Below are 14,455 nucleotides of genomic sequence, written 5' to 3' on the forward strand. Positions count from 1 at the left end.
GACGAAAAACGCTTTATAGCCTCTGAGTAATTTAATGCGAGTACTGAATATTCCCGTCCATTAAATATGATTTGATTTATATCACCCCTCAGAAGAATTGTTTCAAAGCTGGTATCATGGTTTTCATTTAGTGTTTTTATACATTTCCTCACTTGACAGACCATAGGAGCTGAAGGGTTTTAGAGGTAATGTAAAGCTCCAGCTAGGAAGTGTAATCTGTCCCCTAAGTAACCATTTGTTCACAGATAAAATATACTTGGATGGAATTGGCACTACAGTATGTTTAGCAATCATGTTTATATCCTGTGTGTTTTCCTACTGAATACGTATACCTTGAGATGTAACATGATGATGTAAAGCCCCTTGCAGTTTTCGGGTTCAATTTTTAATTGAGTTGAAATCCTGTATGTCTAGTATTATTATTTTAGTTTTATAATCCGTACTTTGTGTTAGAATTGTGAAATCTCTCTGATTCTTTAATGGTGCATTATTCTCTAACATGAGAGAATTTTGTCTTTGGAAAGTGTGTTGTATTTCCAGAGAGAGTTAGCTTTGTCTCTAGATAGAATGTCCTTTCTGTAGAGAGTGTCTGCCATGTCTAGAGTGAATGTATCCACATGTCTCAGCGAGAGGGTGCTTTTCTTCCTTGAGAAATATTTGTTTTATTATAATTATCAATTTTATTTGTACATTGGTTTACTGTGCACAAAGCCCATGGGCATCTAGACGCTAGTTGCCAAGTGAAGAAAGAGAAGGTCGAGGAGGGGAAAGGGAGGTTACGGGGAGACATTGTCAGTTGAAAAGGTACGTTTTGAGGTGTTTTCCAAAGATGTTGTAGAACGGTACATCTCGCAGGTGGGGTGAGAGTTTGTTCCAGAGAGAAGGTGCCCGGACTAGGACGCTGGACCACCCCGATCTTAATCGGTTGAACCTCAGCGTGACGAGGCAGTATTTGTAGAGTGATCTTGTGGGCCGAATATTGGTGCATTTCTTTATTTTATCAGCCAAATATCGCGGGGCATCGTTTGAGAAACAGTGGTGGAAGATGGAAAAAATCTTAAAGTTGATTCTGTCCTTGACCGGGAGCAAGTGAGCAGTGTCCCGGGATCTGAAATGTGGTCTTGCTTACCAATTTCCACTGCTACCCGTAGGGCATTATTTTGGAAAGGTGGTAGTTTCCCCACTTTTATTCAGTGGTTCCACATAATAGGGAGCTGCAGTAGTCCAGTTTGGGCCCTTCCAGGGCACGGGCACTTTCCAGTCGGTTCTTGGTTGAGAGGAATTGTTTGCTGGCATTCATGAGCTTGGTTGCATAGCCAGAGGATGAGGCGATGTGGATAACCTGGCAGTTCATGTCAGGGAGGAGTAGGGGTACACGCCTAATGTCTTGATGGAGGTGGCGACCGGGATGTTGTGGCTGTCAATGATGAAGGTTTTGAATGCGTGCTGTAGTTTTGGCAGGCAAACAGGAGGCCCAATCAGGAGAAGCTATGTTTTTTCATCATTGAGGTACAGGCTACGTGTGGCCATCCAGGTTTGGATGGCTTTGTAGATAGAGTTAATTTGGAGAGTGTCCATGGAGTGGTCGCCAGTGAGGGGAAAAATAATTTGAGTGTCATCAGCATAGTTTGTGTAGGAACTACAAGATGCAAGGAGGTTGCACAAAGGCTTTGTGTACATATTGTAGAGTGTTGGGTAGACTTTGCATGATGTAGACATGGGGTTGGCAGTGGCCTCCCAAGTGAAGACTCATGAAGATCTGTCAGCTATGAATGAGGCCACCCAGTTGGCAGCCTCCTGGCAGAAGTGGGCAGAGGAGATGAGGGCCTGACAAAGGATCATATGGTCTACCAGGACGAACGCTGCAGAGAGGTCGAGCAGTAGGAGTAGAGAGAGGGTGCCTTGGTTGTTGGCATAGTTGAGCTGGTTTTTTAAATCTAGGAGAGCTTTTTTGTCCATTGCTTAGGGCGGAAGCCTGATTATCACATACCAAAGATGTAGTGGTCTTGCAGGAATAACTGAATTTGAAGATAAACAACTCTATCCATGATTTTAAGGAGGTAAGGTACCATAGGTTATAGATTGATAGTTTGTGGGAATGGCCGGGTCAAGGCCAGGTTTCTTGAGCAATGGAGAGATCCAAGATTCCTTCAAGGTGTTGAGTAATGTGCAGGTGTAAAATGGGGAGTTAATGTTATTGGTGATGAGAGGAAGTAAGGGTTCTGTACATTCCTGTACAGTGGCAGCTGGGCAAATGTCACCTTTGCAGTGTCATGGCTTGAGGCTACAGATGGTGTTAGTGGATGTGCTTACAGGTTGGAATTGGAAGGGGGGGCTCTCTTTGGTCTGTGGCCATGGTTGCTGTAGATCGGGTGGATGAAGTGGATCTATGTTTTGCTTTTATATTAGCTTGAAGTTGTGTAATTTTACCTGTGAAGGTGTCTTGGATGCTATTTCAACAGGTGTTTGTCTTTTGTGATGGAGAATGGTGGGGAGATAGGGGTTTGTAATTCCCAGGGGATGGAGAAGAGTTCACATGAGTTAGATGTTGCTTTGGTGATTCTCTCATTGTAGGTGGCTGCTTTGGTGTTAAGAATCAAATGTTTGTACTTCAGGGACAGTTTGGCAAGCTGGGTTTTGTTGGCTGTGGTGGGGTTTTTGTGTCAAGTGGCTTCATCTGATCTTTTGGAGGCTTGAGTGGCTTGAAGATCAGGGGTAAATCAGGAGATAAGACGCATAGGATTGTTGATTTTCCAGGCTTTTAGGGGGGGAGATCTAGTGTCTCACGTAGCAAGGTACTATAGTGACTGACCACGGCAGTGGTGTCCTGTCTGGTGGGGATAGGTTGGTGGAGAAAGGGGGTGATTTTGTTGCAGGTCAGGTTGCGTGTGCTGTGGGCCATGGTAGTAGGTGGGCCTTGCACAGACTTAGCGTGTTTGGAATCCAGGGACATGGTGAAGGCGATGGTGTGGTGGCCCGACCAAGGGCATGGTCAGTTGGAGAGGATGGAGATTTTACTCTTGTGGTCCACGATCCAGTTGAGGATACGGCTGAAGGAATGGGTTGACTCTGTAATGTGCTGGGTGCAACCTAAAGCTCATCAGTCTCCTGAGGCTATTCCAGGATCCTGTCTCGTGTTGGTTATCTTTATTTGATTAAACATCCCTACATTAACTGGGTCCTGGCTAGTTCTTATTACCTAATCAGATTCTTGATGTTAGTCCAGTATCCAGTCTTCTTTTATATTAACTGATTAAAGTTGGCACTTATACTAATTGCAACCTTGTCCTTTCTCGGTCTTTCTCGTCGTATTTTCCATCTTACCGGCATAATTAGTCCATGACATTAGAGAAGGGACTTTTCTGACTATGCATCATCATAACAATCTTTTGCCTATTCACCAATACATTCATCCTTAATATATGTATCTAGCAAATATTCTCATTAAGCAAGCTCTTTCTATCCACTTAAAAAAGGTCTCTATGTGTCTGCATAAAATGTAGAGCTTCTGAGGCCTGGTGTTGGCGCTTCAGTAACAATATATGTATCTATAGTGTATGAATGAGCTATTTGAGGCCTTGTGATCTTTTGTAAGTGATTCAATAATCAAATATGTATCTGTAAGTGAATGCATGGCGTACTTGAGGTCTTGTGTTGCCACCTCAATGATAAGATATGTACTCTTAGTAAATGCATTACCTTAGTAGATTACTATCTATATAAACCTTTCTGTTCTAAACTGGCCCTTGCCAATCTATATGTAAGTATGCATATCAAGCATTATATGCATGCTATTCACAAATCTGATCACCCAGATGTTCACATATATCCCTGCCTATGATCCAAATGCTGTATATTGAGGTTTCAAAACGTATGTATACCCTAGAGGTAGCTGACACATGACACTATGGGCCTCATCAGAGGTTTGGCGGTATCCCGGTGGGAAATCTGACGGCATAACGCCATTGCAAATATTGTTACTGCAACTCGATCCGGCACTGTTAGCACTGCATCCCGAGTTGTGGTAAGGCTTCTACGCCCCATTTTATTAAGAGTCCATATGACTCTATGGGGCAGTATTGGTGCTAATACCGCTGACAATAACAGCGCAGCAGTAAAAGCGCTGCAAATGGGCAGAAAGTTGGAGGTAAATCTGCTACTTTCCACTCATACTCCAGATTGGGCTGAGTGGTAATGCAGCAGTAAAAGCATTACCACCTCATTTTTACTACTCCGCCCCCATGCCCTGATGAGGCCCTATGTCTAATTCTTTTTACAAATGTTGATGGATTAAATGTTCTGCATTGTGTTGCTCTATCATCTCCAGGATACTGGCCAGGTTTAGAGCAGGACATTACATTATTATGCTCAGGTTTTTCGGAGAGCTATTGCTGAGTGCTGTTTGCTCGTGACCTGCAACACAATCTGACAGTGGGGTTACATGAAGTTGGGAAATGGTTGTTGTCCAAAATTAACATGTTGCTGCATCACTTTGCCCAAATGCAACAGAATACACAAACTAGAGTTCAGAGGATGAACTGGGGATATACACAGCTTGTACAATGGGATCTATCATATTTGGATTTGAGACTTCCATCCTTTGGACTAGAGGTTGTTATTGCCCTCATTTCCCTTGAGGCTCTTACATCAATATCTGTGTTCATGAGTTCTTAATTGATAGAGTGCTCATTATAGGTTCTGGATCAGTGCTCAACAACATGTTACCGATTTTCTTTCTGACATTGGGCCTCATTACACGGTAGGCGGTGAGCCATGGCGCTATTAGCGCCATGGCTCATACCGGTAAAATACCGGCACCGCCTTGGCGGAAAGGGGATTTACCGCCCCATTCCAAGGTTGGAGGGGCGGTAAATCCCCTTTCCGCCATTACCCTTCCCCATTCCCATTTCTGCCCCATAGGGCTCTATGGAAATGGGGAAGGCGCTAATTACGGCACCGCAATTTTGCGGTGCCGTAATTAGCTCCGAGGTCCCTTAGCGGGTTGGATTTTAACGCCTGCAAGAAGCAGGCGTTAAATCCTCCAACCCGCAAAGGGACCTCATAGTACGGCGGTAAGGGTTAACGGTCACCGTTGCCATTAACGGTGACCGTTAACCCTTATCGCCGTCCGTGTAATGAGGCCCATTATCTTTCTTCTTCCTTTGTAGGAAATGGCAGTGAAAATGATGGAAAGGATGATGGTAAGAATGTGCTTTGAAAAAAAGTTATGATATCCCTTTTTTACACAAGTCAGTCATTATAAATCATGTTTGTGTCTCTCTCACCAACAGAACCTAAGCTCTTGCTCTTTATTACATATATGCCATTATCATGGAGAGTGGAGGGATACATCCCAGCAGACAATACTGTTTAGTTATTGGAGCATCAAAATATAGTGCACAATATTTTTCATTGTTGTTGTGTTAAAACTAGGCCTTTTTTTTCCCTCCTTTTTTCCCCTCCTTTTAGGAAAATTGAATCTGGGTGTTTTTGCAATGTGCTATCCCCCTCCCCCACTGTCCTCCGCCCACACTTCTCCTGTGTTCCCCTGTGGTGTGTTGTCTGCTTGTTGACTTCTGTGTGCTTTCGTCTGTGTGAGCCCTATTCCTCCGGCGCTTCCTGTGGTGTGCAGGTTTGGGATGTTCTTCTTTTTCTCCCTCACTCTCCTCTCTTGCCTTCTCGCACCCTCGAGGGTGCTCTCAATATCTTCCATCTTCTCTAACTGCTACTCTTATCTCCTATCTTTTCCCTGTCACTAAGTCTGGAAGGACAAATTCCAGAGGGATATCCTGGTCTCCAACCCAGGCCTCCCTATCGCTGATACCCACATCAGCGCTGGCTCCAGACAGACTCTCAGCGACATCCTCTTTGTCATCCCCTCTTCATACCTATCGACCTTTCATATGGTCTCTGTTCTCTTTCCTTCCTCCTCTTCTCCCATTAATGGTGGCACGCAGGTGGAGGTCCTCATGACACCCTTCAGCCCCTCCAAGACCATCATCAATGTCTTTCTAAAGAGTACTGTCATGCTTGCGTGCTCTCAGCCCAATCTCTTCGTTCTTGATAGGCGTCTCTCGCATCTCATCAATTTACTCCCTTCTCTTGCCACTCCGTGTAATACCTCTCTTGCACCTCTGCCACCTTCTTCCTCCTCTGCCATCTCTCTGGCACCCACCCTTCTCCTCCACTCTGGCCCCTATGCCACCTCTGTCTACTACCTATGCCCACTATCGACCCCTCCTACCTCCTCCACTGGGTGTACCTCATTCCTGCACCCCACCCCAGAATTGTTTCAAATGTGGCAACCTGCTCCATTTAGCTACTCTCAACTCTTGCTCTGCTGTCAAACGTTCCTCTGACATCTGCCACCTCCTCAAAGTCGTTGACTTTGATGTTCTTGCTCTCACTGAGACATGGTTCACGGCCAGCTCTGTCATGTGTGTTGACACTCTCCTCCCTGAGGACTACAAGATCCTCTCAGAGCCCTCAACAAACCAGCCCCCAGGTGGAGTGGCCCTGATCTTTCTGGAATGGGTCCCTGATTCTGTCATTCCTATGCAGGCCTACTCTTCATTTGAATGCCTAGTCTGCAGGCTCTCTATCTCTCCTCCCCTCTCTCTGACTGTGGCCACCATCAACAAGCCACCTGGCCAGGTCACCCTCTTCCTCTCAGAATGGGATGACCTCTCCTCTTTTCTCCTTGGCTCGACCTCCCAACTTTTCCTCCTCAGAGACCTCAACATCCACCTGAATGCTTCTAATCCCTCCTCTGGGCTTTTCCGCAATCTCACCACCCCTCTCTCTTGGACTTAACACTTTCTTGCCCCTCAAGCAAAGCCTACCCCATCACTGGCAACTTTCTTCTCTGTCATTCGGCCCACAAAGCGAGTGTCAGTGGATGCCTTCGTCTCTACTTTCTCTGGTCCTCCTACTACTGCGGCTGTCTCACACTCTGACATAGCCCTCTCTAACATGCATCTTTCCATCTCCAACACTTTGGACATCCTTGCCCCTGTCACAAGAATCCGCCTGAAGCCTACCTCCAATCACAACTCTTGGTACGACTCGACCTCACCACCCTGAAATGTAAGTGAAGGGTGGCTGAGAGGAAATGGAGGGCTTCGGGCATATCCTCTGACAAACTAGCCTGATGCCTGCTCCAAAGGCAATACAGAGTCTCTGTCCTCTGCAAGAAGAGGGTCGACATCCAAGCCCACATCTCTGTGGCCTCTAAAAACAGGGCCAAACTCTTTCATTTTGCAAGGAGCTGGCCAATCTTACGCCAGTCTCTGCCTCTCCTGTTCCCTCTCAGGCCCTCTGCACAGCTCTGGCCTCTCATTTGACCCATAAAACTGTCCTCGCTGTCCTCTTCCTCTCCTTCTACCTCATGCTGGCCCCTTTTGCCTGTCTCTCACTCTCCTCTTCCTTTTTCCTCCTTCGCTCTGACAACACCTGAGGATGTCATTAAACAAGTCCAATCTATGAAGGTGTTTTCCAAACAAGTGCTCCCTGCTCCTCCAGAGCCTTGGCCGATTTCTGCAATCACTCTTTTGCCAATGGATCTTTTGCCTCTTTCCTCAAGCACTCCTGTGTGCATGCCCTCCTAAAAAAAGCCTACTGCCACTCTTAGATGTCCGGCAAATTATTGCTCGATTTCTATCACTCCTTCTCTGGGCAAACTACTGAAAAAGCTGGCCATCTCCCAGCTTACCCTCCACACTGAATCTGTTGGCTGCCTCAATGACGATCCTTCTGGCTTCAGAGCAGCCAGAGGCATGGAAACTTCTCTCCTGGACACCTGTGTAGATGTGCTCTCTAACCTCGAGTCAAGCTCTCCCTCTGTCCTTATCCTCCTTGACCTTTCCTCTGCTTTCGACATGGTCAATCACCCCACCCTGATGAACCAATTCTGCGTGAACATGGGCATCACAGATCAGGCCCTGGTGTAGCTGACTTCCTGCACCATCCCTTCCAGATCCAACTTGGGTCCTTTCTCTCCACCAGCTCTCTTACCACATGCAGTGTCACCCAGGGCTCTATCCTCTCACTCTGGCTATTCAATGTCTAGCTGGCCCCTTTGGCCCACCTGATCGCAACCATCTCTTTGAACTTTTAGTGTTATGCCTATGATGCTCAGCTCTCTTTCAGACTTCCCTCAGCAGCCTCTCCTCCTCTCCTCCCTTGCTCATTCATGACTGTCTATCCATGTTTTAGGATTGATGCGCTTCCAACGATCTTTACTTTAATGCCAGTAAGACAGAGATCCTTCTCATTGGGACCCCTGCTTCCGCTTTGCCTCTCTCACTCTGAGTGTCCTCCTTGGGCCCTCTACCCTCACCTTCCTCTGTGGCAAAAAACCTTGGTGTCATCTTCGACTCCACTCTCTCATTCTACTCCTCACATCACAGACCTTGCAAAAAGGCCAACTTCTAGCTCTACCTCCTTAGAGGTATTCCACCTTTTCTCACTTTCCCCCAGAAGTTCACTGTCTCCAGAGCCCTGGTTCTCTAAAAGCTGGACTAGTGCAACTGCCTGTTTCCCAATCTATCTACCTCTACTCTTCGCGCCTGCAACTAATTCAGAAAAGGACTGCAAGACTTATCCTTGGCCTCAAGCCCAGGCACCTTATGTCTCTAGCCCTAAAATCCATCCACTGGCTCCAGGTGGCCGCAAGGATCAAGTTCAAGACCCTCTACATCATCCGCAAGGCTTTGTGGGGCTGGAGCCTGAACTATACCCAATTCTCTATTCCAAAATTCCGTCCTTCTAGAGCCCTTCACTCAGCTACCTCCAACTCTCTGAGGGTCAGATGCTTTTTCAGGCAGAGAGTGGGGGGCAGATCTCTCAGATCTCTCTCCTCTGCAGGTTCCTCCATCTGGAACGGCCTCCCTGCCCCTCTTATACTTGAGCCAGGCCACCTGAAGTTCCAGAAGCATCTCAAGACCCTGCTTTTCTCCTCTGCCTTCTCTCGTTCTCTTGCTAACTTAGCTTCATGCTGTGCCGACTTTTTGCTTGGTTACCTCAGGGTTTCACTGGGTACCACTCTGCTCCACAACCAGTCTTCCTTTACACTGCCTCCCGGCCTACCATGGGCTTAGGGGCTGCAAATGTAACCCCTAGAGCCCCGTGCCTCCATGCACTTAGCCATAGCCACACTGCCCTGGCTGTACTTACTCAGATCCACGCTTCCCTGATAGCACTTCCCTCTTTCCTCTCCTTTTCGATTCCCCCGCACTTCTATTGTCATACTTGCATGATCCGAATGGCACAAGGCCTAGTAGGATTGTTTGTCTTGTCCTCCCCATATCTTCCTCCCTTGTCTTGAGATGCCTAGAAACACTACTGTACAGGTGTGTTATAAATGCCTTATCCTATTATATCAAAGTAAATTACAATTTTACTGCTACCCAGTCCGGAAACTAAGTTGTTGAAGCCACCTCGGGAGGATAGCTCATGGGCAACGTGCTCGCCTTGGCAGCAAGACAACACAGAGCACCACAGGTTCGATCCCCAGGTCCGCGATTAGAAATCTGTGGGTATTAAGCGCGTTATAAATAACCAATCATATCATATCATATCACCAGTATGTAAAAAAGGGTGCATTATTATCTAATACCCACGTTTCATAAACTTCCAAAATGATTGACAACTTATTCCGTATGTTTTCAGTGCAGAGAACAGATTTCAGGTCTAGAGATGCATCCTTTGACATACCGGCTTTCGTGGCACGGTCCACGTTCTAGTTTCTCCAAGCTGGACTGCGTAATCGCAATCCTCATTGGGCTTCCAACACACTTTCCTCCTGCAAGCCATACAGAAGGCAGCATCAAGGCTCATTCTACACTGGCTCAAACATTCACACATCACCCAGCTTTCTGCAAGCTCTACTGGCTCCCAATACCCCAGAAAATTGCATTCACAGAACTCTCCATAATACACTAGACCATCCACTTCAAGACCCCATCCTACCATTCATAACAAACTGAAACTCATCACCCACACAATCAACAGACATACCAACCAAAATATCTTATACATTGCACTCTGCAAGCCATCCTGCACCCAAAAACAGGTATTTGTATTTGTATTTTTATCGAATTTCTTTAGCGCTTGACACCTAAGCGCTGTACAAAAGAATCAGCAGTACAGATCATGTGAGCAAATAATCAAAAGCCAACATACCAATAAGTAAGAATGAGTCTTAAAAGAAGAAAAGGACGAAATAGAGGGTAGTAAAAAAGGAGGAGAGTTCACATACTTAGGATCCAAAAGAACAAAAAAACTGTATGGTGAGGGGGCACAAGGGGCAGGAGGAACAGTTAGAAGAAAGAGAGATTTAGAATGTAGTGAACAGGCAGGAGAGTAACAAGAGCCTAAAGGAGAAAGGTAAGGAGGAGCAAGGCAATAGAGACACTTAACAAAAAAATACAGAGAAAATTAAAAAGCAAGCAGACAAAGAAGAGTGAATAGAACCAGCTAAAGAAGGAAAACATTCAAAAGATTTGTAAATCATCAATGTACAAATGATAGGCAAAACTGAAAGATGAAACAATAGAACCAAGAGGAGAGGCATAGAGAGAATAAAGATGAGGACCAAGAACCGAACCTTGAGGAACACCATGTAAGAGAGGAAGAGTGGGAGAAGAATAACCAGCTAAGAGACAGAGAAGATAAGCCCTGTGAGCTAGGAGTGAAATTAATTTAACACCGAATCCGAAAGCCCATATTTGAAAGAGAGGAAAGAAGAATAGAGTGATCAACCGTATCAACCATATCAAAAGTGGTTATCAGGTTTCAGGTTTTAAGTAAACTTAACTTCCATCTTGTCTTCCTTTTAGGAGATGGGCTCTCCCAAAACCATAGTACTTTACTTTCCAACATAAAATAATCTCATAACTATGCATTGCATGGTGAGATAAGATCTTTTCAAATTCGATCAAATCTACTTTGATGGGCATGATGGTGTCACTGCACCTTTAAATAGTTTGATCACTCACGTTTTCCGCTGATCACCTACCTCAACATGTGGTCTACCAGTTTTTTGGAAATCATACAATGTATTCTGGGTTGAAGGCAGTTTGTGTTTTCATTCAGCTCTCCTGCTCACAAGGATAGACAAGTGAAACCTAAGTACCCAGCTAAATATCCAACTTTGCTCATATTTTGACCTGTCTGATAATTTATGTATTGAATGAGTTAAAATGCCTCAATTGCTCAAATATCCTGCTGCAGCCCTGGTCTACAACTCAGGACGAAAAACGCTTTATAGCCTCTGAGTAATTTAATGCGAGTACTGGATATTCCCGTCCATGAAATATGATTTGATTTATATCACCCCTCAGAAGAATTGTTTCAAAGCTGTTATCATGGTTTTCATTTAGTGTTTTTATACATTTCCTCACTTGACAGACCATAGGAGCTGAAGGGTTTTAGAGGTAATGTAAAGCTCCAGCTAGGAAGTGTAATCTGTCCCCTAAGTAACCATTTGTTCACAGATAAAATATACTTGGATGGAATTGGCACTACAGTATGTTTAGCAATCATGTTTATTTCCTGTGTGTTTTCCTACTGAATACGTATACCTTGAGATGTAACATGATGATGTAAAGCCCCTTGCAGTTTTCGGGTTCAATTTTTAATTGAGTTGAAATCCTGTATGTCTAGTATTATTATTTTAGATTTTATAAGCCGTACTTTGTGTTAGAATTGTGAAATCTCTCTGATTCTTTAATGGTGCATTATTCTCTAACATGAGAGAATTTTGTCTTTGGAAAGTGTGTTGTATTTCCAGAGAGAGTTAGCTTTGTCTCTAGATAGAATGTCCTTTCTGTAGAGAGTGTCTGCCATGTCTAGAGTGAATGTATCCACATGTCTCAGTGAGAGGGTGCTTTTCTTCCTTGAGAAATATTTGTTTTATTATAATTATCAATTTTATTTGTACATTGGTTTACTGTGCACAAAGCCCATGGGCATCTAGACGCTAGTTGCCAAGTGAAGAAAGAGAAGGTCGAGGAGGGGAAAGGGAGGTTACGGGGAGACATTGTCAGTTGAAAAGGTACGTTTTGAGGTGTTTTCCAAAGATGTTGTAGAACGGTACATCTCGCAGGTGGGGTGAGAGTTTGTTCCAGAGAGAAGGTGCCCGGACTAGGACACTGGACCACCCCGATCTTAATCGGTTGAACCTCAGCGTGACGAGGCAGTATTTGTAGAGTGATCTTGTGGGCCGAATATTGGTGCATTTCTTTATTTTATCAGCCAAATATCGCGGGGCATCGTTTGAGAAACAGTGGTGGAAGATGGAAAAAATCTTAAAGTTGATTCTGTCCTTGACCGGGAGCAAGTGAGCAGTGTCCCGGCATCTGAAATGTGGTCTTGCTTACCAATTTCCACTGCTACCCGTAGGGCATTATTTTGGAAAGGTGGTAGTTTCCCCACTTTTATTCAGTGGTTCCACATAATAGGGAGCTGCAGTAGTCCAGTTTGGGCCCTTCCAGGGCACGGGCACTTTCCAGTCGGTTCTTGGTTGAGAGGAATTGTTTGCTGGCATTCATGAGCTTGGTTGCATAGCCAGAGGATGAGGCGATGTGGATAACCTGGCAGTTCATGTCAGGGAGGAGTAGGGGTACACGCCTAATGTCTTGATGGAGGTGGCGACCGGGATGTTGTGGCTGTCAATGATGAAGGTTTTGTATGCGTGCTGTAGTTTTGGCAGGCAAACAGGAGGCCCAATCAGGAGAAGCTATGTTTTTTCATCATTGAGGTACAGGCTACGTGTGGCCATCCAGGTTTGGATGGCTTTGTAGATAGAGTTAATTTGGAGAGTGTCCATGGAGTGGTCGCCAGTGAGGGGAAAAATAATTTGAGTGTCATCAGCATAGTTTGTGTAGGAACTACAAGATGCAAGGAGGTTGCACAAAGGCTTTGTGTACATATTGTAGAGTGTTGGGTAGACTTTGCATGATGTAGACATGGGGTTGGCAGTGGCCTCCCAAGTGAAGACTCATGAAGATCTGTCAGCTATGAATGAGGCCACCCAGTTGGCAGCCTCCTGGCAGAAGTGGGCAGAGGAGATGAGGGCCTGACAAAGGATCATATGGTCTACCAGGACGAACGCTGCAGAGAGGTTGAGCAGTAGGAGTAGAGAGAGGGTGCCTTGGTTGTTGGCATAGTTGAGCTGGTTTTTTAAATCTAGGAGAGCTTTTTTGTCCATTGCTTAGGGCGGAAGCCTGATTATCACATACCAAAGATGTAGTGGTCTTGCAGGAATAACTGAATTTGAAGATAAACAACTCTATCCATGATTTTAAGGAGGTAAGGTACCATAGGTTATAGATTGATAGTTTGTGGGAATGGCCGGGTCAAGGCCAGGTTTCTTGAGCAATGGAGAGATCCAAGATTCCTTCAAGGTGTTGAGTAATGTGCAGGTGTAAAATGGGGAGTTAATGTTATTGGTGATGAGAGGAAGTAAGGGTTCTGTACATTCCTGTACAGTGGCAGCTGGGCAAATGTCACCTTTGCAGTGTCATGGCTTGAGGCTACAGATGGTGTTAGTGGATGTGCTTACAGGTTGGAATTGGAAGGGGGGGCTCTCTTTGGTCTGTGGCCATGGTTGCTGTAGATCGGGTGGATGAAGTGGATCTATGTTTTGCTTTTATATTAGCTTGAAGTTGTGTAATTTTACCTGTGAAGGTGTCTTGGATGCTATTTCAACAGGTGTTTGTCTTTTGTGATGGAGAATGGTGGGGAGATAGGGGTTTGTAATTCCCAGGGGATGGAGAAGAGTTCACATGAGTTAGATGTTGCTTTGGTGATTCTCTCATTGTAGGTGGCTGCTTTGGTGTTAAGAATCAAATGTTTGTACTTCAGGGACAGTTTGGCAAGCTGGGTTTTGTTGGCTGTGGTGGGGTTTTTGTGTCAAGTGGCTTCATCTGATCTTTTGGAGGCTTGAGTGGCTTGAAGATCAGGGGTAAATCAGGAGATAAGACGCATAGGATTCTTGATTTTCCAGGCTTTTAGGGGGGGAGATCTAGTGTCTCACGTAGCAAGGTACTATAGTGACTGACCACGGCAGTGGTGTCCTGTCTGGTGGGGATAGGTTGGTGGAGAAAGGGGGTGATTTTGTTGCAGGTCAGGTTGCGTGTGCTGTGGGCCATGGTAGTAGGTGGGCCTTGCACAGACTTAGGTTGTTTGGAATCCAGGGACATGGTGAAGGCGATGGTGTGGTGGCCCGACCAAGGGCATGGTCAGTTGGAGAGGATGGAGATTTTACTCTTGTGGTCCACGATCCAGTTGAGGATACGGCTGAAGGAATGGGTTGACTCTGTAATGTGCTGGGTGCAACCTAAAGCTCATCAGTCTCCTGAGGCTATTCCAGGATCCTGTCTCGTGTTGGTTATCTTTATTTGATTAAACATCCCTACATTAACTGGGTCCTGGCTAGTTCTTATTACCTAAT

The 14,455-nt window shown here is 45.4% G+C and overlaps 1 protein-coding gene across 17 annotated transcripts in view; it reads left to right on the forward strand.

The window, feature by feature from the left end:
• Positions 1–14,455, forward strand: part of LOC138491330 (E3 ubiquitin-protein ligase TRIM15-like) — a 362,853-nt gene that overhangs the window by 221,241 nt on the left and 127,157 nt on the right. For 12 of the 17 annotated variants that reach the window (XM_069617789.1, XM_069617794.1, XM_069617790.1 and 9 more), the window contains one exon: positions 5,169–5,201. The exons of the other annotated variants lie outside the window; for them this stretch is intronic. In XM_069617789.1, coding sequence (XP_069473890.1) covers positions 5,169–5,201 — 33 coding nt within the window. The remainder of the gene's footprint in view (positions 1–5,168; positions 5,202–14,455) is intronic. 17 annotated transcript variants of the gene reach the window in all.

Source organism: Ambystoma mexicanum, chromosome 10 (assembly GCF_040938575.1).
Source record: "Ambystoma mexicanum isolate Mex_15411 chromosome 10, UKY_AmexF1_1, whole genome shotgun sequence".
NCBI lineage: Eukaryota > Metazoa > Chordata > Amphibia > Caudata > Ambystomatidae > Ambystoma > Ambystoma mexicanum.